The 18,036-nt window shown below is 41.0% G+C and overlaps 1 protein-coding gene across 3 annotated transcripts in view; it reads right to left on the minus strand.

Annotated features, from left to right (window-relative positions):
- The window catches only part of scn5lab (sodium channel, voltage gated, type V-like, alpha b), a 96,947-nt gene that overhangs the window by 22,067 nt on the left and 56,844 nt on the right, over positions 1-18,036 (minus strand). For all 3 annotated transcript variants that reach the window (XM_035530535.1, XM_035530536.1, XM_035530534.1), the window contains one exon: positions 5,912-6,367. In XM_035530535.1, the coding sequence (XP_035386428.1) occupies positions 5,912-6,367 (456 nt within the window). The remainder of the gene's footprint in view (positions 1-5,911; positions 6,368-18,036) is intronic.

Here is an 18,036-nt window from a genome sequence, read left to right on the forward strand (position 1 = left end):
ATAATCACACATAGTCCAAGTAAAATAATGTTTATCAACAAAACAACAACAAAATGCACACACACACACACACACACACACACACACACACACACACACACACACACACACACACACACACACATTTTAAAATAGGCCATCCAGATCTGAAATGCATGGACATTTCTAGGAATGTTTCTTTATATTCTGGAAAGAATTACCAGATGAAGTAAGAAATGAAATGTGGACATGGGACAATGTCTCAGGTGCTCTTTATGACACATGAGCAAAAACCTGAGAGTAGGATGAGACAGGTTGCAATAGGATTTTTGGTCTCTTGAGTCTCCTTTTGAAAACCTGAGCTCCAATTAGGTTTCTTTGACTTCAACCTGATGAAAGCTTGTACAAAATGTCTAACTACATCCTTCAATTCAGGGACAGTGCAAGCATGAAATTGCTGAGGGAGGTTTGAACTCAGTTACTCAGCCTGCACCATAAGGCATCAGTGTATCCTTTGTTCAACAAGACAAAAGAAAGAGAAAAAAAAACCTTTTGACACTTTGATACTTTTGCATTATGGATATGCAGTTTATTTTAGTAAATTGGAGTTTGGTCTAGCAAGAGGCTTGGAAGCAAACTGGGCATGCTTAGAAGATGCAGATAAGTTCTGACGCTTGTTGCTGTTACCATCTCAATCCTCCCCCTTCCCCCTTTCTCCTGAGACCTGGATGTAAGTCAGGAGATGAGCTCTTTTTGGTTGTGATATAACATTGACATTAACAGCATCTTCCTTGTGTGGTATATTTGTGAGGAAACCCTGTGTGCATATAGGTTATTCGATGACAGCCAGAATCCAAACTACTCAATTGGGCAAATAATTCAGATACAAAAATAGAATTAGAACTATTACATACAACTGAGTAGGAACTAGACCAAGGAAAGCACAAGTGTACTTTAAGTGTACTAAACTAGATTTCTGTTCTTATAAGAAATCATCATGATCATCAAATTTTAGCTCTGCAGCAGGAAACTTAGGTGCATGTGTATGTGTGTACGCATTTATAGACACGTGCCTATGTGTATGACGTACGCTTTCCATTTTGTCATGCATGTCCCTGGTGATTATGATTGGAGAGAGAAAGTGAAAGAGAGAGCTCACAGAGTTGGCAGATGGAATGTACTTCAGTTTGGGGATACCCAAATACCCAAAGAACCTGAAAGGCAGAAGAGCCACTGCTGTAAAGTACAGAATGAGAGGGAAAAACGTAGACTGCACTGAGAGCAGAAGCAACTGAGAGGACCAAGTAGGGGCGGGGGTGGCAGGTGCACTAAAAGATAACAGAGAGGGAGGGGGTGGAGGACAGGTAAATGAAAAGATAAAAGAGGCAGAGGGAGACAGAATGAGGCAGAACAGGTGTAGAAAAACATTAAAGTGAGAGGACAAATATCGGATGGCTTGAAAAAGCTGTCTAGTCACAGGTGTGTGCCGTGCAGGAGGAGCCTGGTCACAGGCTCCAGCTGGGAAGGGAGCTATGGAGGATGGCCTAGATTAGGCTCCCAGCCTGACCAAGACCTGCTTTTTGTACGATCAGCGAAAATGCAGTGCTGTTACTGCTGTTTCTTGGTAATGTTTCAGAGTTATCATAGATATATAGAGGTCTCGCTATGGGACATGTGGTTCCTACTATTTCAGTGGGCACTCTGGAATTCAACATTCTCAAAACTGTAAACTCAGGTCTTGATAGTCAGCGTTGTTCAGGCAATTGTCTGTTAAAATGTAACACAGTAACCTTGTCTGAATACCAAGTTTTTACAAAGGTGTTTCGTATCAGTTTATGGAGGGTTTTGAGTTACTCTCTTTTAACCTTATACAGATTCCTGCATTATATGTTAGCTTATAGCTAGTCACTTTTATAGATGCACCATTCCTTTGGTTTAGAAAAACCTAAATCCAAGTCCTCAATACTTGGCTAGTGTGACAGAATGTCAGTTCTTTAGCCTGCTTATTTGAATGTGGTTCTCAGAACAACTTAGTATGTAAACTGAATGTAGGCTATGTTATCATTCTGTGTCTACTTGCTCCTGAAATAAATTTTGTAAATGATGTTATCACCTGATTCTTGGAGAAGAATCACTCTCCACACTGTACTGCCTCAGTAAGCAGCTGAGGAACCCTGTCTAACTCCTCCACACTAAGGTACAGGAAAAGAACAAAATCCCTACATAAAAACAATGTTTAGGTAATATGGTTTTGTCTCACTAACATCACTGGAGCTAGAAGTAGAGGATGGATTCTAAAATGTGGAAATTACACTGGGCAACAAAATTTGAACTTTTCTTTTAGTTCCCAAACTAAAATAGATGGACCTTATAGTACATTTTACACTGAATTCAAATCTGTTTTTAGAATTTTTCTTTAAAAATTCATCACAGGGCAATTAACTTTTACATTATATATAATTTATTCATAAACAAGGTTATTATTACACATCTTACTATTAAATGTGTACAAACATACTTCTAAAATGTACAATGTATGGGTTTTGCTTATATTTGGCCTCAGGAACATCCATCTTCACTGTCCAGCAGTAGTTTGCCAAAATAGGGGGGAATATGGTGAAATATCACATCCCATAACACAATAATGTGACAGGCCAGAATTTAATTAAAGTGGGTATTAAATAATCAGCCAACGTGTAGTCCAATTTGGACCAGTATTATTAAATATTCCTCCTAGATTTGCACCAGCAATTATTATTAAAGGCCCATGTCAGTTCACTTATTTGACCCTTTGCATCCAGTTAAGAAAAGCCTCCAAGTTTATAAAAGTGCATGTGTGCATGGGTGTGGATGTGTTTGTATGTGTGCATGAGAGAGAGCTTAGCTCTGTTAGTGTGCAATCATGTAAATCTGAGTTGCTGAGTGCAGTGTATGCTGAGAGGGGGTGTGCGGGAGAGATGGGGCTGAATCAGCTCTGCCATCTCTGTTTGTCTTCTTTGTGTGTGGACACTTCAGCACTGCTCCCTGAGCAACGTGACCATTATGAAAGAGTGTGGTTCTGGAAAAGTCTGTCTGCTTACACAACCGGGGTCACGGGGGTGGGAGGTGGGGTTCTGCAATGAGGGGAAGCTAAGAGCACATGGCAGCATGTCGCTGACACCACATGTGGGCACCACTGACCATCTGATGTGAGGACTGGCATGGGCCTGACCCACTGATGGCTCTAAGAAGAGAGCATGTCCTTTTTCGGAGTGGAGTGCATCTCATGTGTAACTTGCAGCACCATTATTGATCCAGGAAACACTGTGTGGGGCAAGGCATATCCTTCACATATGTGGAAGTTAGAATTTATCCACATACTGTATCTATTGGCATAACAATGGAGTTAAAGAAGTATTTGACATTTCCATCATTAAAAGCATTTTCCGCCTCAACTTCATGAGAATAATTTCATATCTTGTTCAAGGTGAGAGTCAATTTTTAAAAATAAGAGCTGACCAAATATAAAATAATTTTACTGAGTACAATTTTAACATTTTTAACATTCATTTTTCCTTTTTGTTTTTTGTTTTTGAGGCATTGCAAGCAGTGTCTACTTAAAACAAAATGGCTCTGGAGAAAGCAAAACAAACCAGAGGAGAAAATAACCTTTCTGCGTGGGCGTTCTGAATTGCAATTCGTGTGGAGAGAAAGTGCCAGCCTGCCTGATAGCCACTTATTAGCCTCTATGTACTTGGTCCTCTGGCCAGCAGAGGAGAGAACCCCACACCACCCTGGGGGTAGAGAGTTAGAGAGAGACGAAGACAGAGAAAAAGAAGAAGACTAGACGGACTTGCCCTGAGGGGGCATTGTCTGTATCTCTTTAAGCCCGAATTGCAGTACAAGGGTGACTGTGGCCAATCTTGATTCAAGCACACATCTCACTGGTACCATACTGTTGCCTTTAACGGATTAGTAGGGAAGGCTCTCAGCTTTCTGGGAATGCTTAAGAAGACTGCTGTTATCCCTTATATACTGATCATATACTGATCTAGTAAGGCAGCTTTAACTTGATTGGTGAGTCAGGCATTACATTTGCTGTACTGCACTTTGAATCTCCATATATATTGTTATGTAGGTGTTGGTATGATTCAGATAACAGACATAAGATTTGTTTTTTCACACTTTTTTCTGGGTGTATTAAAAATGCATTAGTAGGTGTGGCCAGGAGGGAAGAGGAAGTGAGATGGTGAGACATTCATGTTGCATGTATTCATCCTGAATAACATGGTGTTGTGCACCTGAAAATCATGAAGGCAGTCCTTAGTGAGAGGGGAAGGTTGTTAGAACCTGCAGCTGTCTAGTTCAGTATCAGAGGGCACTTGGTGTTCGAATGCAGTCAAGCACAGAGCCACTTTGCTTTGCACCCAGAGCATTAACTTTACTGCCTAACTCTCATTACACAGCACAAGCCTGGGATGCACTGATAAAACGAAAACAGGTCTACTTCTACGTTATAAATGATAACATAATATGCAGCAAAGACTGAGGTCTCCATATTTAGATGGGTACAATTTTTCTATATTCCAATCACAGGTTAGTTTTTGACCTTGTGTGTGGACATGTTACATAGGGAACACACACTTGGCTTTTGCCTTGTAGAGATCATCAAAAGAACTAACAGAAGCAACAAAGAGGCCCTATCCTGTTTCATGAGCTGCTTATTGTCCATAGAGCAGGTGGCCAAAATGCAGCAGCGTCCAATCAGGGAAACCTGACCTGCTGAGAGCCCATCAGTCAATAACATGTTAGGCAAGTGGACATCAGGTGAGGTCTGTATGGTTTATTTGCTCCCACTGGATCTGATAATGACTCAGGAACAGGAAGAAACATTGAATTGTGATGTTTGAATAGGATAAACCCATAATCTAAGGTTTATTTAAAGAGTATCTGGAGGGCTAGTTCAAAATGAGAGAAAATGAGAAAATGAAAATGAACAGCACTGGATATGCCAGGATGCTTATATATATATATATATATATATATATATATATATATTAGTCACATTCCTTTTTTGGTTAAACATTGTAGAAATGTGTGTCTTTTGTCTTTTTATGTCCCCCCATTTCCCCCATTAGTTTCATTTCCCCTTTCTTCTTGTTCTATGTTAGCAGTCCAAGCTGTTGAATAAAATAATAAAAGAGTGATCATTTGAGCAGAAATTGCATGCTCTGGTTCTTTATATATATATATATATATATATATATATATATATATATATATATATATATTTTTATTTATTTTTCTGATAGGTCCTTCATCAGCTGTGCCAGCTATATATATAATAACAAATTTTATAATAGCAATCAAACTTACAGCACCTACGATAAGTAGACTTGACTTTCATCAAAAGAGCACATGCTAGTTCTCTGCAGTGCATGTAACAGCTCTCACCTGTGCACTGTGGTGGATTCCAGTGTATTAAGTGCACTTGGCATGCACAGGCCAGACAGTGAAGAGGTGACTAATGAATTATCCCGTTTAAGACTTGGCATTCATCCAGCACAGAGAGCACAAGGGCGGAATGTTTACCAAAATGTTGGGGTTAAAACACTTATTCATTCCAAGCACTTGGAGTGTCTCATTAAATACAAGTTCAGATGCTTAGATAAATCTCATATATTGAAGTCTAGACAGAGGAGGACATGCAGTCTGAGTGCTTACGGTAAGAACAATGAGCATTTTTCCATTTGCAGACTGGCCAGCCTCTGAATATACACCAACATATATGTCAGCCTGTTAACCTAATCCACAATGAACTCCCAGGTGATTTTTAAACAGCAGACTGCTTACATTACAGCATGTAAGAAATATCTGCAAGTGCCCACCTTTAGGAGCAACTCTGAAAACAATATGACCTCATACACTTTCTGCCTTGGGTCCTCTTACTCACCGGCTTGGTCTCTGCTTCCTCCTCCTCGTCGGAGCTATCACTGGCCTCGTCGTCATCATCCTCTTCAGGGAACTCCACGTCTGACTCGCCGGGTGCTATGGGAACACTGATGGTCAGGTTAGGGTTGGTCATATAGCTGTCGTCAGCAGTGACAGCAGCGGTCCCCTTGTCAGAGGTGCGGCCAATGGTACCCTCCGCGCCGTTCCCCTCGGCCCGCTGCGCCTGCTGGCTGAGGCGCTTCAGCTTGAGCATGGCCCGGGCCTCCTTGGCCTTCTGCCGGCGCCGCTTGAAGTTGCCATTGAAAAAGTCACAGAGAGCGCGGCGCAGCCAGCCCATAGCCCTCTGCAGGCGGGCAATGGCGATCTGCAGGTTGTTCATCTCACCGTCCTCATCCGGCGCTGAGAGGTTGTCCGCACTGAACGAGCTGAGCAGCAGGGCCAAGAAGAGGTTCAGCACCTGGAGATCATCCACACACACCGTTCATGAGGACCTCCCAGGTTTCAGCTAATGGTCACTTTTGGGGCAAGTTTTGGTAGTTAACAATGTCTTATAAAGGGTGCTCGATTTTAAACACAAACTGAAAAACGTACCAGTCTCTCAGCACTGGACAGAAAGCACATGCTGCAGACAGAGCGACTAGGGGAACTGTGACAATAGGCATTTCAGGCAAGGCTCTAAGTGCTATCAGCGGTGCTAGCATTGTTAAACAGCAGGTGGGGATGAGGAGCTGGTTTTAAATGTCATATCCAACTTTGACACTCGCAGAGGGGGTCAAAAAAAGCTATGTTCAATAGGCAACCATGTGTGCGTGGGTATCTGTATGTGAACATGTGGCTTGCTGTGTGTGTGTGTGTGTGTGTGTGTGTGTGTGTGTGTGTGTAAAGAGAGGGCAGACTGTGATTAAGCAGGCACAGCAACCACATCCTCTATCATGGAATGCTGTTGCTTTGGTAATCAAACGATAACTATGCATGCTGTTCCAATTTCCTCTCAGTAATTATACACACTTATGAATGAAAGCTACCTACAAGAACCATGAAATCAAACAATATAAAACTAAGCATTGCCTGATAATCTTTAGGTTTGGGTTCTTTTTTCTTTTCAATTATCCAGTCAGTATTAGTCATGACCGACTTCCACCTGCTATATGAGTATCTTAAAAGGACTACTAGTCTGCTTTTTGCTTGCTTAGGGATACATCATGGCAGTTACTGCATCTTTTTGACATGCTACTAAGTCATAGGATAGCTGAACAGGAGAGCATGGAATACCCCGTTTCATATAAACGGGTTGGCCGACATGCCAGCATTCTTGAAAGGGGAGGAAATAAGCCATACTTCTCCCCCAGGGACCAGAGCCAGTTGGTCTCCAAAACTCCTTACTATGGATGAGTGATAGGATGCGCCATTCCTAACCAGCTGCCCTACATGAGAGGACCTCATAGTCCAATTCTATAGGTGTAAAAGGGGAAAGGTTTAAAAACCTCCTAAATCTTCAACATGTTTAATGGTAGACATTCTATCAAATAGGATTTTAAATACCAGTAGGAGTTTTTAAGATAAAAAAACTCAAAAGCTGAGTCCACACACACACACACACACACACACACACACACACACACACACACACACACACACACACACACACAAGCCAGAGGCAAAGTGAAACACTGTGTAACATACAATATGGTGAAATAAGCTTAATTAAAGTTCTCCCCTCCATAGAAAGTGGGAGCAGGTGCCCTATTGGGTATCTGTGGGCTCTGGTCATGTGGTCATAGGTTATCGGTACAGCAAGGAATGTGCTACCCAAGTAAGAACTGCATTGCTATCAAAACCACCATGCATTAAAGAGGGTAATCAAACTGCTATATACTGGATAACATCATTCTCTAATCTATATGAAAATAATTCTGTCATGCCATTCATGCCAAAAGCAACACACATGAAAATATTGATGGAGAAAAGTGCAAAGCCAAAATGTAGAATTACCCTCATTCCTAAATAGAGTTTGACACCGAAAGAAAACAACAAAATTCTTATCTATTTTAATATTAAATACTGAATACATTTTCATTATTAAGACTTATCCTCCATGCTGTCCTCATATGATTTATTATAACTTTTACAAAGTTAGGTAAATGAAAAATTTACAAACTAAATAGGCCCCCAGAAAGCAGGGCTATTATCAGGTGTCCAGAGCTGCCAGCTGCTTTCTGTCCAGCTGTTCCCCAGAGACACATTTATCATAGGGGCCAGGCAGTGGCTGGACCCTCCCCCCATGCTGCTCTCTTCAGCCGCGTCTCTCGATGTCCCTGACAAAAGTAATTAGGATCCAGTATCCTTTATTTTCTGTCCCACTGATCAGTGCTGCCAACGCAGGCAGTAAAGACTACTGTAAAGACTACTGCTCAAGAGTAATGTCTTGAATGTTCACCTGTCAACTAGTGCAGATGGTTACTTCACCAATCTGCTTTGATTTACTTTAAATGGCAGCTGGGCATGCTTTGGCTTTTTTATTTTTAAAATAATACGTAAGCCTTTCATTCAGTTAACTGACTACAGTGAAACATGTGGCTTTGTTCTAAAATGTAACTACAATTGTTTTCTCAACGGTTATGATTTATGGTTATAAAATACATGGAAGTGGACATATTCACAAGGATTTATGACCCAGCCACGTGGATGCCATTAGTACTACTGTATACACATACCAACATAAATGTCACCTGAGGACAAACAAATACACACAAGCTAAAGCTCCACATGGTTGTTCAGCTCTGTTTCCTTCACATATCAGTTTCTAGCATGGTGCTACTTAATTCTGCTGTAAATGGTAAATTATTCGTAGGGTTCTTGCTGACTCTTCAGTTACTGAGATGCTCTGGATGCCCTTGGAGAGACACCCAGAGGTCACCATTGTTTGAGAAGTATACCAGGGTCAAAGTTTCCTCTCACTTACACCAGGATATAAAGTACACCTAGCAGGCTTCAATTACACTCCAAAGCTCTCTCATGCAGACACACATACACACACACACAAAGCAACATTATATTTATCATGTGTTTCTGGAAACCTTTTAAAAGCATTTTATTCTAACTAGCTAAGTCTTGCTTTCTCTCTAGTGTGCACAAACTAAATGTAGTCAAGATCAGATCCCAGCTGTACTATCTTTTCTTCATGGATATGGGTCCAAGAGTTTGTGACGGGCCATGTTTTCATCGGTAGTCACTTTCTGTCCTGGCACTAAGAGCAGTACCACTCAGTTAAGTGGCTGCAGTGCAGAAATGAACTCTGGTACTTCTTTGAGAACTGTGAGGTGCTCAGCGTAAGTATTAGATGTGCAAACGGCTTTTAGCAAAGATGTGCCATGTTTAGGCAAATGGTACTACTGTGGAGTAATGAAGAGCTATAACGCCATAACAACAGCATTAGGAAAAGGCTACAATCACATGACTACAATTTGGTGTAAAAATTAGCAAAAATAAATGAAAACATTTATCATGGTTAGTAAATTCTGTTTATATTTACATATGAAAGCCTGTGTTTAAACACATATATTAACTGAAACTGTATATAACTGAGCAGCTGTCAGGCTTGTGTTGTCTGGTGCTGGAGCCTGGTCCTCTGTGTCTTACAGCTGTAACCGAGAAGGTCCTGAACACCAGCTGAGTCTGAGGCAGCCTGGAGAGTGTATTTCGAGTGGATGATTCTCTGTGATAACATCTCTGGATAATGTTTCTTGTTTGTTCTCTTATCAGTGCCTTTGACTTCTCCTCATGTTGACTCTCTGCCTATCTTTGACAGCTTCTTAGAGTTCATGAAAAACAGTGTGCTCAATGGGGAGGACCCTGTGTCACAAACGCTGCCTCAAGCAAGCCAGTCTGTGATCGCTGATGGCACAGAAGCTGGGCTGCTCAATAAACCCATGGAGAGTTCACAGGCAACAGGAACCAGGCTCCTCAGGACACTGACATCACACACACAAGATTATGCCCACTTCGGAATGAACGTAGCACCATACATTGCATAATATTGAGGAAAACCTAACTGTGCTAGTAGGTCAATAACATAACATACTAAATATGCACATGCAGATGCAGTTTTTGGGCTTTCCCTAAATGTTTTGGTACAGTTTTTAATACTAACGTTCTTTTTCAGATAAACATAATCCAGGGTTGAATTGTTTCAGTCATAATGTGTATTTGCTGTATTTCTCAGTTAAAGTTACAATGTCATGGAGGTCAGGTTTGTTTTGAAGAACTTGGCCTGTAGGCAACAGCAGCCGATAAGCTCATTCTGATCCAGCTGACCCACTGGGTTCAGATCGGCCAGAGCTTCCACACGATCGATGTGTTTATTTCCCTTTGACAAAGGCTGGCCTAGCAGTCTAGAACCTCCCATTGCCGAGCAGGCATGGTCAATACTGATCTCTTATACAGGATTATTCCTAATGCTTAAGCTCTAAACGTGGTGAAAAAGGATTTATATTTCAAACAGATGTGAATGTGTGTAAGGCTCATGTGAACACTGTATGAATCCCCTTGAAAATACAAAAAATTAAGGGCCTCAAAAAAATGAAAAATGAAAACATAAACGCTAAGGCCTGGCAATGATAGGACATTATACAGTGATGTTTTAAGAGCAAGGAATAGAGCCAGTCCAAAGCTCTTCCATTTAACAACAAGGAGTGTCCTTTTTTTCCAGCAAAGCCAAGGCCCTTACCGGGAATAAATCATGGCCTGGTCACCAGCGTGGCATTTCAATATGTGAGATGACTCCCCTCCCCTCCTTTTCATCCCCTGGCCTTGGATCCCCAGAGTTGATGATATTAGACATCTGAGGCAGGCCTTTACTCCTCTGGTTCATGAGGGCTAGTTCATCCATTTCAATTGGAAAAAATAATACCGATTGCTCTGATATCATTCCACCTGAGCCCACCCCATTTACCTAATTGGGCAGTTAACTGCTTGATTTGATACAGCTTTCACTCTCAATGTTGCACATGATTTGAAGGGAACTATGAAGCATACAGCATTATAGTGAAGCACTGCTAAAGCCAGAATGAAGAAAATGAAAGGAGAATACAGTGAATCAGATCATTTAGAATATATTAGAATATATTGTATTTATAAGAGTGACAGCTCTCTTTGCCAGTATAGGTATTTTCCAGTATAGTGTATAAGTACTATTGCAGCACAGTAGCATGCAATGGGCAGACTGATTTGAGTGACACACTCAGGAAGGGCCAGAACCAGGACTGCTTCAACACTGGTCATGTGGGGGTGGTTAGCTGAGCATGGAGCACAAAACAGACAAATTAGGTTTGTTGAAAAGGCCAAGAGGGGTGAATGACGAAGCCAAGGGACCCTGAACAAGTGAGAAATTATTTAGCCGGAGTTATTTCCTCAGAGCCTCTCTGTCTCTCTTTCACACACACACACACACACACACACACACACACACACACACACACACACACACACACACACACACACACACACACACACACACTTCACTCTATAGTCACCTGAGCTAAATTATCTTGTATGAAATAAACAGCTTTGAAGAAAGTATGTTTCTGGATCAAATGAAACAAATCAGAGCTGAATAAATTAAAATCAGAATGTTTTGGTAAAAATATTTATCTACAAAGACAGAAATACCATTGCCTGTAGTTTACCAATTAGGGTTTTTAGTATCCAAGTAGCCACGTGAGATAAAAGGGACTTTCTTGTTGCATCAAGGTCACTTTTTTCTAATGTGATTGATTTACACCTATTTTACTGTATATAATATGTGCTAATATATGTAGTAGTGGGATCAAATCAAATTTTCTGTATGAGGGGAACATGAAAATCCTGTGTTGTACTACATGATGGCACAAATGTCCAAGAGTTTTTAATGATACAAGAATGTGTTAATTCTGTTAGAATTTATTATTTACTAATCTATTATTAAGATGTGAATATGTAATTACTCTAGGTGTTTGTATTTATCTAGTAAGAGTACCTTTCTTCAAACTATTTTCAAAAATGTCTAGAAAAAACATAGAAAGATTTTAACTAATAAATCTTTTTCATACAGTTTCAAAACCAAATGAGTCACTGAACTGCACTTCCATTCTTGTTTTTGTCCAGGTGAATAACCCACCCAACTCAACATAAGGTGAGACCAATTCTAGAGCTAGATACATCAATAAAAGACACACAGTCAGGCATTGATGACTGGAAGGGTGTTTTGCAGCAGGTGTCTCTCCTGTAAGATGTGCCATGCAGCTGCCAATTTGTTTGATTAAACTCTGGCTGAGTAATTTGCTTTGAGGATAAGATCCCTTTTGAAGGTAATATAGCATCGGCCTGTTCCCCTAGCTCAGCTCTTATGAGTGGATCTGTGAAACTGTCTTAGCTCAGCATGAATTTGACATCCAGGAAACTCAGACCCTGGTGCTATATCTGCTTCTGCACTATCCAGCTTGGCAAGATGCTGACCCCCCCGGTGCACGGCTGGTGCATTCCCCTCGGGTGAGCAGCGCTGGGTAATTATGTGTGATTAACCGGTGGGAGACACACCCTGGCATGGTCCTCATCGTCATGGCAGTAGCTCACTGTGCCTTCATGTTCCAAGAAACTGCCAAAGAAGCAGAACTCCAACTCAAGAACTTTTCCCTCTACCTAACCATGTTCTCTATCCCCACTGAGACTACAGATCAGTAGTGATGCACTTCCCCCTATCACGTGGGTTACCAGCACTAGATACGGCTTCTGTTGGCTGTAGTGCCTTGTTTGGAAGCTGAGAATCTTCAGCTTAGACCACTTGTCCACTCGTTTAGCTACTTGTGATTATTGTGATCACAAACTCTACAACACTGACTGGTTATTCATCGACAGCTTCAACTAATATTTCATAGTGTATATGAAAAATACCATTATGCACATTAAATTACACAAACATGCACAAACTCATTAATTCACATTATTTGTGCTCAAATAGCCATTATGAATAGCTTTACGGCTCTTCTGCTATTTTGATAAGCAGGGTTACATTATTAGCTTGGACCACACTACAGACTACATAAACAGTCTCTCCTACTGTTGGACTTGCTATCACTCATGCACATGAACTGCATTAGGTATGGAACATCATAAAACTTCCCGGATGCAGCGGGCTGCAGATGGCTCTTAGCTGGCTGCTCGGTCGTGCAGCATGGCTGCTGTTAGGTGCAGTTCATGCAGATCACTGAGCTCTGCACATGCTTAACCAACATGATGGCTGGCTCACAGGGCCACCCTCAGTTCCATCACCACGAATGATGTGAATATTAAAGCACTCAGGCTTTGATCACAAGTATGGAGAGAAATGTACAGGGTTGTATTTTAAAAGCAATATTATACCAGTAAATAGAATAAGGACACTTAATGTAGGTGTCATATGTACCTTTGATTTACCTGCTGTCTACAGGTGCATCCTGAAGAGTTTTTACAACCATTAAATACTTTACAACCATTAAATACAATAATTTAAGACAGCCCTTAGATAAATGTGTACTCTACTAAGACTATATCTTTTTTTGCATTTAGTACCAAAAACACACAAATGTTATTAAGAAAATATCCATGGTGCCTTTGGGACCACTGAGAACTGAGCCAAGCTATTTCCTTAGCAGGGCCTCCTACTTTGACTGACATGGTCCTCAAGCCCTTGCATTATCAACACATTGTGCTTTCCCTGACTGAGCAAAATGAATTATGTTTATCAAAGTGGGAATACCCTACAGAGGCCGAGACACTCACAGCCTGCCACCATGGCAATAAGTGCAGGAAAACTGGGCACTGAACCATGAAGCCTTCCGGTCCACTTGAGGCAAATATAATGAAATAATGCACTTCAAAAAACATTAAGTGCCCATGATAGCTAATGATGCCAAGTGGCAGCAACACAGAAGAAAACCACTGATAGGAACATGGGCAGAGAGACTCAGTAGAGAGACTCGGCAGAGAGACTCGGCAGGAGACTTATGGCAGAAGGACCATAAGCCACCTCTCTCCAAAACACATCACAGTCAAGTGCTGTGGTATTTCTATTTGAAGAAAGTACTATGTATATATGTGGTTTTCATCTGCAGTTAAAACATTTGAAATATAAATTAACTGTGATTGTAAACATACACAGTAGGCAGATGATAGGCTAGGTTATGAGCCTAGTTAGGCAATCACAGATCTTAGGTAGGGCTACAACCTGTGATGCAAGCAGCTGACTAGGTATTTGAAGGATGGCACAAAATTTCAATTGTTTTTAATGCATCCATCTATCTATCTATCTATCTATCTATCTATCTATCTATCTATCTATCTATCTATCTATCTATCTATCTATCTATCTATCTATCTATCTATCTATCTATCTATCTATCTATCTATCTATCTATCTATCTATCTATCTGAAGTAGTCCTTGTTCTGCTGATCAGTGCTGGGCCTCTGAGTCAAGGCAACATCTGGGTGGCCAAACCTAAAACATCCCCTTCAACATGATAATTGATGACATAATCTATAACCAAAGATCTAAGATGCATTTAGAATTCGTTTTATTTAACTTCTATAAACCGGAACATTTAAGTTCTCTGAACTGCCTAGTTCCATAGCATAGTCACTCTGTAGGGAAGTTACATGAATTCTGTGCTATGCCCAGCTCAGCTATCGCCTTCTTTTATAAGCAAAAACGACATTCCTAAGTCTGAAAAAGTCTGCTAGATGAAATGAAAGCCACCTTTCCTTAATGTGAAGTAAAGATAAGTGCAGGGTGAGATGGCTGCAGGCAAGTCAGCAGGGAGGGTGATGTATTTGAGCACAGAGCTTAACCTGTAATGGTGTCTCACATGCCTTCACTGGAGTAGACAGCCTCACACAGGCCCTGCAAGCTGTACAGAGCACACACTATAAATAGTGCATTATCTTTGCAACACAACATAGGCAGCTGACCGGTGTTATCAGACTCTACCTTTGTGAGACAACAGGTGGTGGATGTGTCAGTCAGTTGAAGGAAAAACAGTGAGTACGCAGCCCCTGAAGCCAGAGGTAGACATCACTCTAAACTCGCAAAGTGCCACCCTCGACATGTCAACCTCATATTCAAAATAAAATAAAGATTACATCCTTAAGATTCACACACTTTAATGTTTTAATTATGGGATATTTAAATCCTGAGCAGTTTTAACTAGATTTCTATTGCATATGCATCCAACAGAGATGTCTATAAATCAGCTAAAGTGACTAAAAATATAATGAGATTTCTACTTTTTATTGTACATTTACTTAAAACAATTCAAATTCAAACGTACTTGTGTAGCACTTTTTACAAAATATATTGTCACAAAGCAGCTTTACAGAAATCCTATGTCTTTGAGAGCATGAAATAAAAATCTTGAGAGCAACCTGGGCACAGAAGGGGAACACATCTTCCTCTAGTTAATACCAGATGGAAAACTAATAGCACAAAATTAATAAAATTGCTTTTGCTTTTAACTTTAATTTACTAGACAACTTACAAGGGTAGCTTATAATAGTAAAGAAATGACTGACAAATATTTTGGAGAAGTACTCAGTTAGAACCAATGAGTTAAATATCTGCACAGTAAACAACTACACCCAGTCTAGCAGGACAGCTGATGGCGGTGGTGATCAGCTCTTCACTGAAGTCTCCATGGCAGCCAGCAAGACCTTTAGATCTGTTCAGGAGAGTAGGTGAAACAAACAGCTTGACCATTCTGGTGATCCAGTGTGGTCCAGCTTAATTAGAAATATAAATGCATCATAGTAGCACTTTAACATGCTTTAACACTTTTATTTATTTATTTCAGTTACGCAACATCCTCTTTGAAAGCTATTCGGTATTAAAGGCGCAGACAATGGCCTTTGAAAGACCTAGTTAAGTAGCTTATCTGTGCTCCATTGTTTGACTCCATGAATTAATCTCTTTACAGTAGGGATATATAATATTTTCATAAGGAGCTAGCTGGATAAGAAGAATATTGCTGTTCTGCTTCTCACTTCTCTAGATACTTGTATCCCATATGGAAGGTCTGTAATGAGAAGCACAGCATGTGCTGCCTAAAATTTATTGCAATGATAGCTTAACCCCTGACCTTTGACCCTTACATATTTGCATTTTCCCAAAGCTTTCAACCAATCAGCTGTAGCCCAGACATCTGAATATAACGTATGCCATATGTTTTCAGATTGTGATCATTCTTTATGTCTTATTATTTTTGTTAAAATGATTTATTTCAGCAGTGACCCATTAGTGATTTATGGTTTTTCTCAATTACTTTGATCAGTAAAGCAGTCCAACAATTCTCATGTGTTTTTGTTCCTGTAAGATGTGCAACACAGAGGAAAACACCAGAAAAAAGGCACTAGAAGTCCCACTCCAACACCACAGACAAGGTGTTCAATACTAGAAAGCGAGAGGAATGTACAGCACTGCAAGAGTGGTAAGGTGTTAACTGCCAGTGGGCCTACTACAGAATTAGCACTTAGCTGTATAGTAAAGAGGGCTTCACCACAGCAGAGACACCACATACTCCATGTCACATCCTACCCCCCTGCCACAGGACAACTGAGTGAGGTCATAGTTCACCAAACCGAGGCATCTGAGACACATGCTACCAAAGATAGTAGTGAGCATAGTCATGAGCCACACCTGACACAGGTCAGACATGAGTGCCGGTATTCCTCAAAGGCTAAGGACAGAATGTGCATGTTCACAGAATGAAGATGAATGAAGGATCACACAGTCTGGTAGTTCCCAGAAAAATCACAGTCTGGTAGTTCCCAGTTTTGTACATCTTCAGTTATGAGTTCTCCTCCTCTTGATGTAATGTTCACAGATATACTTCGGAGAATACTGATTTAACAGAAAGTTCTGAATGTCAAGTATAACTCCTTTCTATTTTCATACAGTTTTCATGCGCCTTTCTATTTTCATGCACAGTTGTTTATTGGAATGCAAAAAGCCATCTGTTTTGTAAAATATTTTTTTCTTATGTACAAGGAAGATTTTTGCTCTGTGCATTGTTCAGATGCACTGTTCTGCACACATATGGAGTCTCCTGTTCAACACAGAAAGGCTTAGTGGGCATCTGGGAAGCCACCCTTTGCATAATGACACTTTCACCTCTTCAGTTACAGAGCCCTGCTTTAAATAATTATGATTATTCACACGGGTGCATCGACCCAAAGCATATCCACACCCATCTGGAGTGATGACTGCAAGCACACACACTCAGAGCACAGACAAATGCACACATGCTCACACAATAACCCTCTTTCTCTCTCTGTCTCTCTGTCTCTCTCTCTCTCTCTCTCTCTCTCTCTCTCTCTCTCTCTCTCTCTCTCTCTTTCACACACACACACACACACACACACACACACACACACACACACACACACACACACACACAGCACACACATAACTACATACATTTCAGGTTCCCCACTGTTTGCTTGAAGGGACCCAGAAGGCTGACATTCATCCACCCCCACGCCACCCCCACGCCACCCCCCCCCCCCCCACCCCCGGAATGGTCCGGACTGTTGGGCATACCCTTTGTTCAGCTAACACATCCACTAAGATTAGAGGAGGTGATTAGAGAGGGAGTGGGGCCTAGCATTGGCCTTCACCAGTATAAAACACACCTGAACCACAATGACCCACACACATTGCTATTGGATTCCCATCCCATGTTTTTTTTTCGGGGCGTTTGCTGGGATGAGGGTGGTGGCACAGTGTCGTTGTGCTTATGCACACGCCCCATGCATGTGGACTCTGTGGCACGCCAACCCTCCAGTGCTCCTCGTTCTGTTACTCTGCTCCAAATGGAAACAACGCTCCCGTTTTGGTATCTGGGTGGCATTCTCACCTGTTACCCACATCATGCAGCAGACAGGCACAGGAAATGGAGCCTATCAGTGTTTATATCACAACTCAAGATAAATTAAAATAAATAAACGAGTGGACTGTGAGTCTGAATGAGATTCTACAGTCAGAAAAATGTGCTGAATAAACAATGAAGTAGTAGATAGCAAGTAGAAGTACATAAGTACATAAGCAGATTGAACATGCAGTG

This window comes from Electrophorus electricus, chromosome 10 (genome assembly GCF_013358815.1).
Source record: "Electrophorus electricus isolate fEleEle1 chromosome 10, fEleEle1.pri, whole genome shotgun sequence".
In the NCBI taxonomy this organism is placed as follows: Eukaryota; Metazoa; Chordata; class Actinopteri; order Gymnotiformes; family Gymnotidae; genus Electrophorus; species Electrophorus electricus.